The sequence below is a fragment of the Grus americana genome, chromosome 20 (genome assembly GCF_028858705.1).
Source record: "Grus americana isolate bGruAme1 chromosome 20, bGruAme1.mat, whole genome shotgun sequence".
In the NCBI taxonomy this organism is placed as follows: Eukaryota; Metazoa; Chordata; class Aves; order Gruiformes; family Gruidae; genus Grus; species Grus americana.
The window spans coordinates 8,928,556-8,941,054 of record NC_072871.1 but is presented as its reverse complement, the minus strand read 5'-3'; the positions used below and the strand labels follow the sequence as shown (position 1 = coordinate 8,941,054).

General features: G+C 41.8%; 1 protein-coding gene across 11 annotated transcripts in view; it reads right to left on the bottom strand.

Annotated features, from left to right (window-relative positions):
- Positions 1-544: 544 nt before the first annotated feature.
- Positions 545-12,499, bottom strand: part of DENND1A (DENN domain containing 1A) — a 213,603-nt gene continuing 201,648 nt past the window's right edge. For 5 of the 11 annotated variants that reach the window (XM_054848877.1, XM_054848878.1, XM_054848879.1 and 2 more), the window contains 3 exons: positions 7,789-7,917; positions 5,020-5,275; positions 545-4,544 (listed from right to left, as the gene is read on the bottom strand). In XM_054848877.1, the coding sequence (XP_054704852.1) occupies positions 3,234-4,544; positions 5,020-5,275; positions 7,789-7,917 (1,696 nt within the window). In that variant the 3' untranslated portion in view covers positions 545-3,233. Of the gene's footprint in view, positions 4,545-4,926; positions 5,276-7,788; positions 7,918-9,673; positions 9,739-12,499 lie in introns of those variants that run through there. The other 6 variants (XM_054848881.1, XM_054848882.1, XM_054848883.1 and 3 more) reach the window with 4 other exon arrangements.

Below are 12,499 nucleotides of genomic sequence, written 5' to 3'. Positions count from 1 at the left end.
CACGTCCCTCCTCAGGCTGTCACTGCCTCAGCGGGTGCCTGGGGCTGGGTAACGGGATATGAATCTCTCCTGCAGTACAGGAGCCATTTGTCACAGACAGGCTCTAACCACCTCCTAACCAGAAAGAGAATGGGGCAGATGTCATCTCTGGCTAGATTTTTTTTTTTTTTTCCCCACACACATAAAAAAGGGGGGGGCAGGGGGATGGACATTTAAACAGCTCAGCCCAGTCACTGCAGGTTAGAAAAAGATCCCTAGTATGTGCAGAGACATCACAAACCTCTCGTAATCAACGTGTGCATGTAAGGTAATGAGAGAACAGTCTTCAACAACATTCATGTGTGTTGCGACAGCTTCCAATGGCAGTGTCTAAAACATTTCTAACCCAATGCATGAACAAACTACAAAAATGGTTTTACCATCTGTACAGCATCAGAAACTTAAAAGAGGGTTGGTGGGTTTGTTTTTGTTTTTTAAATAAAAATTATTTCTAATGGAAGAAAGCATCAGTAAATAAGCAAAGCAGTACCAAACAAGCATGGTGAGTACAGGAAAATTTACAAAGCTGAATATAAAGTCATTGATGAATAATACCAGACACGAAGTAAAAGGAACACTTCTTATGCTAGATTAGTAAAAACATCAAAAATACTTCCCCATCAGAAAAAGAAATGGTGTACAGCCAAGCTCGCTCTCCCAGACAAGCACTTTGTTTACACCTGGCGCTACTAGGAACGAAACATGTTAGAAATTCCTGAGTTTAAATAAGACCAAAAAAAAAATGTAACTCCTGCCCTAGGGATAGTTTGATTCCTTTATTATGAGAAGCACGTAAACCAGTCTCTTGCTTGCAAATGCTATTCAAGAAGTGAGGAAGGTCACACGCTCCAGGAGCTGCTGCCTTGTACTCCTGGATCTGAGAGGTGTGTACAGCCTCGCCTTCAAGGGCGATTAATGCCATTTGTCTTAAGTGTTCGTACTTTTCAGTGTCTCAAAACTGACTTAAAAATAATCCAAGAGTGCTTGTTTGTCAAAAAAAAAAATCAACTGCATATAATATTCCATAACACGGGCAGAGCAAAATAATCAGCAATGCAAGATGATTTGCAGTGACAGAGAATTACCTGAGCATTTTTCTATTTAGTTAAGCAGGTGTAATCGGTCTACTCAGCATCTAATCAGTGTGTGCCATTACAAATTGTAAAAAAGAGCATGTGAAATTCAAATGGCATGTCATACGCAGAACGTTCTGGTCCCTGGACATATCCATCATAGTCAAGAAAGTTTTATCTAGCTCATAGCAAAGGAGAGCTGAAATTCCAGACTGAATTTATATATAATGTTCATATTCTGAACTGTATAAAATAAAATGGAGCTATTAGCTTAGACTTTAAATATTTTACTATGCAATACTAAAACCATCTGTGTTCCAACACAAAAAGAAAATACAAATCGAACTGAATGGCTTGTCAGAGTAACAGTACTTTACAGAAATGTAATATTAATGTAATACTATGGTCTTTCCCAAACTGTTGGCATTTCAGATATTGTGTTTTTCTTTTGTATTGCACAGACTCAAACGCATAGACAGCCATTTTCATACACTAGAGTAAGAAAACTTCCCAGATTATATGAATAAAATAGATACATTGGAAATCAGATAAAGCTTTACAAGAATTTCCCCATGTGTCCAAAATGATTTCCTTTATCAAAGGCTTAATGGTGATGTGATTACCTCTTCTAGAGTAACATGTTTTACATCAGATTGTGCCTAAATACAAAAAACCCCCAAACAACACAACCCAAAATCAAAAAAGCACCACTTAAGTAAAACAAAAATGATCACTGCAAAGACAGCAGGTTTTATAAGGGATGCCAAGATTAAGATGAAATTTCTTGAGACTACTATTGCCACAGATAAGTGTCTTAGAAAACCAGACTGAACGTACCCTTGAACCTTTCCATTGCATTTTGTACTGCGTGACCCGGCAGTCCACGTCACGGTCCAGCTAACGTCCTGTTCTACCTGCAAAGGGTTCTCGCCAACAGTGGGAGAAAGACTGTGGGTTTCAGCCAGGCTGAAGGCGCCCAGGATGAAATCCCGGTGCACCACAGCAGCAGTCAGCCCTTCTGCTGCCCAGCAGGGACAGGCAGCTGTCACACAGTGGCCTCCCAGCGTCACAACACTTCCTCAGCTCCACTGAGCCTGGCCTCTGCCCGCAGAGCCGAGTGCTGCTGCTGGGTCTATCTGCACCCGGGTCATTGTCCCAGCATGCTGGCATTTCATCTGAACTCAGGAGCTGGCAACTTTTAGACCTCTTTTTTTTCTTTTTTTTTGTTTTTAATAATGAAGTAAGATATTGTTACATCCCATTCAGATACTGCCATCTATAGTATTTATATATAATATTAACACACATATATAAGAACTAGGATACTCTTTATGGCCTCTATTTTCTGATGTATTTAACAAAAACAAATAAACAAAAGCAAAAAATAAGAAAATCAATTGCTGGTGTTTCCAGTTTCCCAAAAGAGATGCAGGACCAAGCCCTGAGCAACTGCCCTGTGCTACAGTTTTGTTGCAAGAAGGAATTATGACAGTTCTGCACCAGAGGTCCCTATCACCTCTCAGTGTCAGTGTACGGGGGAGGAAATCAAAAACCTGCAACAAAAGCTCAGCCCAGAGTGCAACCTAAATGAATGTCTGTAGTTCAAGACAGGACTAACTCAGAGTGTAATTCAGTGCCACCCACAAGTCCAGGTTTGTTTGCTGCATTTTACACGTGAAAGCAAAACATGATGTAGCTGTATGTATAATACAAGAAAAACTGACCACCATTCCCACAGGCGGGAAAACCAGTACAATGCGCCGTGCTATGCTCCCGGCGGTGCTAAGGACTGGAAATATTAGGGAAGGAGTAACTTCTGCATCAGTAGTGCTGCGTGTGACAAACCAAACCAAACCAAACCCAAACCCCAACTACCTTTATGCTTTGGTCAATGCAAGAGCCACAGGCGTTTTCAGTGGTGGAGAGTGAAGGATGAGGACAACGGGGGACTCCTAACTCTGGGAAAAAAGCACTCATGTGTGAATTGCAGCACGGTGATGGTCCTGCAGCTATCCTGGCTCAGCCTTCCATAAAAGAAATGCTTGGTTTTATGCTGGCTCAAAAAAAACCAAAAAACCCCTCTGTCAATTCCAAAGGGACATCAAAAGGCCATCACAAGCGTTACTCAAAGGTTTCCCATCGTTTTCTGAGCTGTTCAACCTTACCTGGTGTGGATGACACATCTTGCTTTGTCTTTTTTAACAAATCTTCAAATGGATCTTTTGTCTCCTCAGATTTTGAGGACAGTAACACTGACTCTAAGCCCTTAGCTGGCCTGGAAGGGATCAAAGGGGGTTCATTAGACAGGAGCGTTAGCGTTTGTTTGGGATCTACCTTTGAGCTGGACTGGCCCACCTGTAATGTTCTGGTTTTAGAAGGACCACTTAAACATGCTGGCTGCAGGGAGCTTGTTGGAGAAGGGCTGTGACTCTGCAGCAATAAGGACCCAGCTGGTGACACAGCTGGAGCCTGGCTGAATAAGTTTGGCATGGATAGTGTTGAAATGTTTGGCTGAGGTCTTTGTGGTGGGTAGAAGCTAGAATTAGGTGTTATGAAGCTAGAGCTATAAGCATGACCTAGAGAGGGGGCGAAAGAGCCCCTTGGGGGTGTCATGAGAGACACTGACAGGGCTCCTGGCACCGTTTGTGTAAAAGGGTTAGGAGATGGCTGTAAAAAATGCGGTGGTGCTGGGGAAGGGTAACCAAGTGGCTGAACAAACGGTGCAGCTGGAGGAGACACAAAATCACTTGCCACCGAGACAAAGCTAGCTGCGGAAGGTGGAGTGGCTGAGCTTTGCAGGCTGCGGGGACCTTGCTGTGGGCCACTGCTTTGCCAGCTGGCTGTTTTCAATGGATCCAGGAGATTAAGAAGGTAGTCGCTTTCGTTACCTGTATTATCTGTCTTCACTTTGACAGGCTGGAGCATCTCAGCAGTGCTGGTAGCACTGGACAAAAGCTGAGATGGATGAGAGGAATAATTTACAGACTGCTGGATTTCAGGGTCTAAGGACACACTACCAACTCCAAACGGCTCTGGCATAAGATCTGAAACCAAATGGCTATGTCCTGTAGCGTGAGTGGTGAGAATTTCTGTTGGCCCAGCTGGAGTCTGATGCTTGGAAGCCCTGGGCGCTGGTGGTGGCGGCACTATTCCCAGTTCAGGAGTCTTTCTTCCCTGCGGCCTAGGAATGGTGATGTTCCCTTGCATGGCAGGATTTCGTTCGTCCTTTTCTGCTGGAGCCAGAATGCTGTCTTTGCTCCGGGGTCTCCATGTGTTACCAAGCGCAGTCAAGGGCCTTTCCGGTGAGCTTTGGGAATACTTGGTAGGAATAGCCATGTCATCCTGACCCATACTCCACAGCTTGTTGTAAGGGTGAGACAGCTTCATGGTTGGCACAATCCTGTTGTTCTCAGACACACCAAGATCCATTCTCTGCAAGAAAGCATAAAAAAAGCTAACTTTTGCTGATCTCCTCACAACGCAGAGCAATCTAGACTGTTCAAATGATGCCTAGACCAAAATGGCCAGAGTAAATGAACATCATTTAAAAAACATGCAGTTTGGAGGGGACCTGAAAATTCCCAGGTATTATTCTCACTGCTGAGCATCAGCTTCAAAGAAAACTGTGTATGATAGCCAAAGGACAAAACAGATTCTGAGGAATAGGGCAAATATGTCCTCCTTTAGAAGTAAAGGCTGTAGTTTTAGTTATAAGACAGTAACTTTTTCCACTGAGTCCCATTCCAATAATTTCTTAATTCAGAAATGAACTTTGAAACGCATGAACAAATGGCTGGAAAATGGATGTATCTACCCAACAACATGAAAATGTTCCTCAGAGAATAACGAAGACAGGCAGCCTGAGTTCTGTGCAAAACCCCCAGTGTACATGGAACCCTGTCGCAACCTGGTAATCAAATGTGCATCGCTGATCTCCCTCTTCTTTGGGAGTCCGCAGGTCTTCTAGGCTCTTAGCTTGGCTGAGAGGCTGAGGTTGCGTTTCTACTTCTAAGTTAGGGAAAATGTCTTCAAGGAGGTTGATTTCTGTGGACTTGCTTGAGAGCAGAGGGCTGGGAGGCAGAGGCTCTTTTGATTTTTCTGGACTGACCGCCTCTTCCCCATCAGCACTGTCAGACTCTTTCAGGGCCCGGTATGGCTGAGGCCTAGGAGAGAAAGAAAAATCATGTTGCAAATGACTGTCTTTAATTATTTTTTTTTAACAAGTATTTACTAAGGAGCTGGATGGCTTTACAAAAAGCTTTTGGGTGGCAAAATACAGCTTACAGTGCCCTCTGAACAGCAGGTGTGTGAGCAAAGTGACCAAGGGCAGGAGGACATACCAAGATGACTTTTCAGAAAGGGAAAAGACGTGAGTGGGAAGCACTCAGAGGAAAGCTGCGATCACATAGTTACAGATAGGCTGATGAGAGAACTTGCTCAGAGCAGTAGTAGCTGGATGCTAGCTCTCTGTTTTGACAGTCTGGCCCTGCCCCTCGGGCAGACCATTGCCACCGCACTCAGTCCTTGTACCAAGAAGTCAGAGCGAGTGCACTGCCAAGTGCCCTGTGTTTTGCAGGCACTTACATTCTCTTGCTTCAAGCTAACTCAGCACAGAACATAATTCAGTGTTTTCCTGCAATAATTGGGAACGCTGTGCAGAGTTCCAATGATTACATTGGTGTCATCTTATCAAGAAACAACACAATCCATTATGGAGACACCTATTTTACATTTACAGCCGAGGCCGAGTTAGCAGGATGCTTTTCTTGCACATACCTCAGCAAAAAAATGAACACCAGCAGATTTGCATATTGGTTCTGTGTACAGAGAACAGCAGCATAATGTGCATCCAATTAATAACAAGAAGTGCCATACATATCTGTGGTGATTGGCATTTGATGGGCAGCCAGTTTTACTGTGGTATTTAAACAAGGTTTCAATTAAAAGAAAATATTTGTGAGACCTGCAAAAACAGATACTATGGAAGAACCCTCCTCCTCTTTCCATATTTTATTATAATACATCTATATCATGCAAATTTATAAACAGCCCATCTCACTTCACTCATCAACACATAAATAGCAGGCATTCAGCTAGCAACACAAGAATGTAATAATACAAGACAGACAGCTGATGGTACATGTCCTTAGGAAGAGGGTGATGTTGCACATCTTGGTCATATCTTTAGTCTCTCAAAATATATGCTCAAATGCTAAGCACTAGATCATACTGCAAAAAAAGCCCTGAGGAATATTCTGCAAACAAACCATTCTAGCACGCTGGCCACCTCCGCCCCGAACACAAGAGTGTGGGAACAATTTTCTGGCCCTTTGCATCTGAACCCACCTGCCTGTCTCCCCATGCCCAACTGCCTGCAGTCTTGGCCCTTCCCTGTCAGTCTCTGAACTCGTCTTCTGCATCACACCATGGGTTTTAGCAACTGGAGACTCCACTATCAAACCGGCAGCCTCTTTCTCCAGCCCAGTCCAATGCCACTGCATCCGGCCAGCTCCAGGTGCTCAGATGTGACTGGGCATGCATTTCCCAGCACCCAGAACTGCCCGAACCTGGCACCACGCACATTTCTGAAGCAACAGCTCCCAGTACCCTGGCATCTCTTCCTACAGGTTCTGGTCAAGCCCGTAACTGCATTTGTTAAAAGAATGAGCATAATTCTGTGCAATTTATCTCCCTTTCTCCCCCTAGAAATCCTCAAGCAGGTGAGATTAGGAAAGAACAAATCCTCTGGATGACGTTCAGTGAGGCCATAGCTCAAGACTGCCCTTGGGGGTTGGTATGTTCCAACATGTGGTAAGGGATTTAGTACAGCTGACTCTGGGTGTGCCTCCCTCCCCCTTACTCTCATCTCCAAAAGATACATTTGGGCCTGGGGAAGACTGGCCAGGTACACAGGAGGTGACAGCAACACTCCTTCCCCTAACGCGGGTACCCTGGGCGGGTGGCAGCATCCTGCAGCCTGCAGTAAACACAGAGGTCTTGCGGACTGGTAGCTGTGATAGGGCCAAGCTGCTCAGCACCATGTTTCAAAACTAGGCAAGACTAAGTTGCAGAGGTTTGGGAATTTACAGCAATTCACAAATTAAAAAGTTGAGACACAAATAACACAGGGAGTAAACCCAACAAGCTGTATGCTGTTCCTTGTAGAATTTTACGTCAGGTTGTACTCAACATCCTCGGAAGACACCTTCATGGCAACTCCCTGTAGACACTAAGGATGTGGTACTTGACAGAACAGAGAGGATGGGATCAAGCAACCGAAACTAGAAAAAGGTGATAACTGCACTGAAATAAGGCTCACAGGAAAATCCCAAAAGCACAGCCAGCACTGCACAAGGAAGAACTGCAGAAGGTTTGGACAGCAACACAAGCAGCACATTGGAACAAAGGGCAAGTAGAAGGGTTACATCCCACAGAGCTCCAGTCGATGTAAAACCGTAAGCTGGGCATTGCTGCAGAGCGTTTCATGCAGGAGTATGCTTTTGCATGCCGCTAAATATCAAAACAAACAAGCAGGAGAAATGCTGAACATTCATCAAGCGCTGTACAGACTACAGGAGCATTTCCAAAATTCCAAGTATAGGAGCAGGCACCCTGACCAATGCAAACCCCACTGTTCGAAGTCTGAATTAATACAATGAAAGAATAAAGGATAGACCATTCAAAAGGAGCAGAGAAGAAAAAGTTTTCAGAGAAGCCAGAGACAGGATCCTCTTCCTGCTGAAATTCATCATCAGAAGAGTCCTCAGAGAGGAAGACCGTATAGTGTCGCATTGGCTTTACAAGGCTGAGGGAAACAGGAAGAGAAAAGGAAGTTATCAAGTTGTCACATTCAAAGCTCCAGAGGAGAAAGAAACCAAGTGATTCGTAGGCTCTAAATCATTTCTGAACATGACTGACTGCCACCACAAAGAGCTCTGCAGGTAAATGTTGAGCTCTACTTTTCAGGCAGAAAATACAACTCTTCTAAAAACGTCTAGGGTGCCACCCAGTTGGGAAGGGTACAAAGGCCTGCAATCACACCCATATTGCAAAAGTAGCCAATACAGAAACCCATCTTTTCCCCACTAAATTTTCTAGGGAGTTGAGCAACTTTTTGTTCTTTAGAAATACATCTTTGCTGCTCAGCTTCTCTGAGCTCTGACCACAAGCAAACAAACATTAGATCTACCTCTCTGCTTTACAGATATTTAGACTGACAGTCTGATATATGAAGGGGCTGACTTGCGGGTAACAATTCCTACTTGTATCTGGTTTTGAGATCTGAAATTGCTTCACACTACAATAAAACCAAAGCTGTCCAAGGATTTCTATGAAATGCAGTTTGTCAAGTAAGATGCATATGTTTCTTTCCTCAATGGTTAACGACTTTCAAAGTCTGGCAGAAAAGGGACGCAAGCTAATTTCTCTTGCAGCACAGGATGGCAACTATCAATCTATGAATTCATTAGCAGCGGCCTGGAACAAAAATCCTTTCAGATGCAAACTTCTTAAAATCAGAAGTGCCTCTGGAAACACACTTTAGCTGCAATTAAAAACAACCTCCCCCCAAAAAAACGCAAAACCCCACCCAACAACAACAAAAAACCCAAACACCCTCCTCCTCACCAAAAACATTTCACCAGACTTTGGCAAGAACATATTAGTCATCTTTATTCTATACACAGAGGTCAGATCTCCAGGATTTGCTCTTGTACCTAATGAAAACAATCCCTAAATTTTTAGTAAATGCACAAGGAGTTGTGCATGCCTCTATAGGTCTGGGTAAACATACACTGGTTGGGGGATAAAAGAAAAATATTTAAAAGCTTGCTGAATTTATGATTTTTTTTCTATTATTTATTGTAGCTATCAGTTGCTTCAGTTTAACCAAAACCCCAGTAAATTACTCTTTTCTGCATAAAGTAGAAGCTTCTGAGATTCACTGTTAACACTGGAGCAAATTCAGGAGTGGCTATCACTGCTTTAAACAATTAAATGCACTATGAGCTTTAGCGGAATAGGAAAGAGGACAGGAGCAGGATACTTAAGCAGCAAGACATTGGAACGATGAGGTTGAAGAGTATGAGGAAATTAATAGCAAATATTGCCTCATTTCTAATGTTAAAATATCCTAATCTTTAGTACAGTATGAAGCAAGGGCGACTGTTCATTAACCTCTGAAACACTGAAGCTCTGGATGGGAAAAGAGCTTATAGAAAATATATTCTCACAAATTAAATATTAAGACAAATGCTTCACAACTAAGTGAAAGCAATAAAAACACATCCAGATTTAGCATCACTAATCAGAGGCCTCTACACTACAGCCCAGTGCTCTTCAATCTACTAAAACTCAAGGACAACAGTGTGTAGAGCCACCAAAATTATATGCACTTACAATAAAACATATACTCAATTTTAAACAGCTACTTATTCTCCCCATTCACTTGCATTCTGGCATATCTAAGTGTGTATGAATGGAAATGAAAAAAACCCAAGAAAACCTCTTTTCAACGGCATTATAAACCACCTTTACATGTCTTATGGACCAAACCACAGGCTGATGAACACTGATGGATGTTGCTAGAGAGCATCATTTACAGGTCTCTCTTCTTCCCCCCCCATCACTAGAACAACGGAAAAGAAATCACTAGGATCATAAAAGCAAACATTGTCTCTAGTCACTCGAATGAGGTCTCTTCCCAAACATCTTCATTTTATCAACCACGTATCACTGATAAAATCCTACTTATGGTAGTGAATCAAAACATACATCGTGAATGACACAAAGCAATACAAATTGAGATGGGGAGCCTAATTTTGCTACTACTGAGCTCCAGAATAAAATTTGTTATTTCAGTGCAAGCAGAATCAGGCTCATCACATGGGACAAAGGATTAGTGCCAACCCTGTGGACATCATCTGGCAATGCAAATGTATCACACCACTATGTATGTTATAGGTAAATCAAGGTTATGCTGAAATCGGAACAGGACCAAAAGCATGGATAGAAAGAGAAAGAATTTGATTTGTTACCTTTATAGTATAGATGTACTAACAAACTACTGCTAGTGGCACTTGAATTCATAATCTGCCTTCACTCTTTTAGTTCTTTTGTCTCAATTACTAAACAACTATATAGTAAAGTTACAAAAATCAGTCTAAAAGATTAGGTCAGAAAAAGAGAAATCGGACACTGCAACTGACAGCTGATGAGGGCCTGAGCTGCTGCTGTGAATAAATGTTTATTCACAATCAGGTCAGAGCTAATTAATAAAAAGTCTAAAACAGTGGTGGCAGTGGGTGCAGCTGATAGTGTTAAATCATAGTCTGTGGTACTCCAATTAAAGCTGTTGCATGGCTGTTCTTTTCCTCTCTCCTGCTATAATAGGCATCCAGGGAAAGTGAGGTGATGCCGCTGCATTGGGAAAAAACTGCTATGACTTTTTTTTTTAACTTTCTTTTTTTCTTTTTTTTTTTTTAAGAAAATGACTATTATCCAAAAATTTCAATTTACATTAACAAAAGTCTCCACCTAAAATAAATCAGAAATCAAAGATACTTTAAAAATATTTCATTTTTGAATTTATATACACATCTTTTTGTCTTAAGAGAGTAAACTACCATTTAACATGATTCCAGAAAATCTAAAATCACTTCCAGAAATCAAGAGCGATGCTGAATTTCCACATATCTTGCCGATGCACTCAATGTTTGGTAAGTGCATATAATAAATGGATTCGTGCAGTTGCCCTTAAAGCACTGCCTCTGACACCTTTTGTTTGCATCCAGACTATGCTAAATTCAAATGTATCATGTCTGTGTGCACATTTTAAATAAACTGGGCACAAACTATGAAGAAATAAGATAGGATCTTGTTGGCTAGATCATCAATTGCACTTCAGAGCAGCTCAGTGCAAGTAAGAGTAAATATATAGCCAGTTAATATGCACCGGTTTGTTGCTGTTGCAAGACTCCTTAAATGAAAGTGGGATCTCATAATTAGAAGGAAGAAAGCACTTAAGTTTCACTGTTGGCGTGCTCTATAAGAGATTTTGGTCCAAGATCAGGGATGAACAATCTAAAATTGTCCATGTCTAAATTTTTTATTAGCTTGAGGCAGTAGAATCCAAAAAAAGTGCCTATTCCCTCATTAACCCAATTCGGCAACTCTCCTGCAGTCTGCCACCCACCACTTGCTAGAATTTCATACACAAAGAGCTGTCTCTGAAAAGGCAGGTCACAGCAAGCCCGGCTACAAGGCAGGCACTGCTGCAGTCTTAGAGGGAAAAAAGGATGTGTCCGTCACAGCTACAACCCTCATCATCTCCACATGACTGCACCAGCTCCTGCCTACCTAATCTCTTAGCTGAGTTACCATGCAGATGACTTGCTGATCTCTTTCTAATGTTTAGTTTAACATGTCTTCGGTTAGCACTAGCATATGACAGTACTGACAGCCGTGGCTGTTCCTTTTTAAATATCATGTCAGAAACACAGTGCAATAAAGCTGGGGATGCGCTCCATGGCTCTGCGTACCATTATGATAGTATGGGGTTCTTTTTTAATGAGGAAGATCTGCATCTCGGGAGCTTTTTTCATGTGTCAGGATGCATGGACAAATCAGCAGCACATCACACTGGCCAAAAATGAAATGCTGACAAATGTAGATATTTCAAATTTAATTGACACCTAAATGTACTTGAGATAGAAGAAATATATACAGAAAATGTGAGTACAGGATATGGGAATTAATAAGGAGAATTCTGTAATAATTTTAAAAGATATTGCAGTTATGAGAAAATTAAATTTGTGTATTTTATTAACTGTGTTGCTTTTTCCTGATTATAGAGCTTATGGTACAAAGGGGTAGTATGCACTTCTTGTCATTATTCTCCTAAAAAAGGGCTTCCCAAATCTGAGGGAGGTTTTTTCTTTTATTAATGTATTTTTTAAAGAATAGCTATACAGTAGCTCTAGGGAATTAAGGAATTTATCCCTCTTAGACAGTAAAATTAAGAGAATGAGGGATTTGAATGCATGGGCTTTTTCTTGCCAGTATGAAATAGGAGACTTGGGACTGAGGGGATTACCTAGTAACTATTCAATCTGAACAAAGCACAGACCTATCACTGGAATTCCTTCCTGCATATTCTGAATACTCAGTACACCCAAGTGTGAGCTAACAAAAATCTTAAAATATCTATTTGATTTTTAAAGTTTCACTTTTTTTTATGAACTTTTAACAATTTTTCTAGAGAGTTGGAAATATTAACAAATAATTTGAAGCAGGAACGAGCTGGATGACACCTCTGCCTGCTCTAACAGATCTAGATGCAAAGTTGTTTCACATTTTTGTACTATTACTCCTACTAAGGACCTAATCAC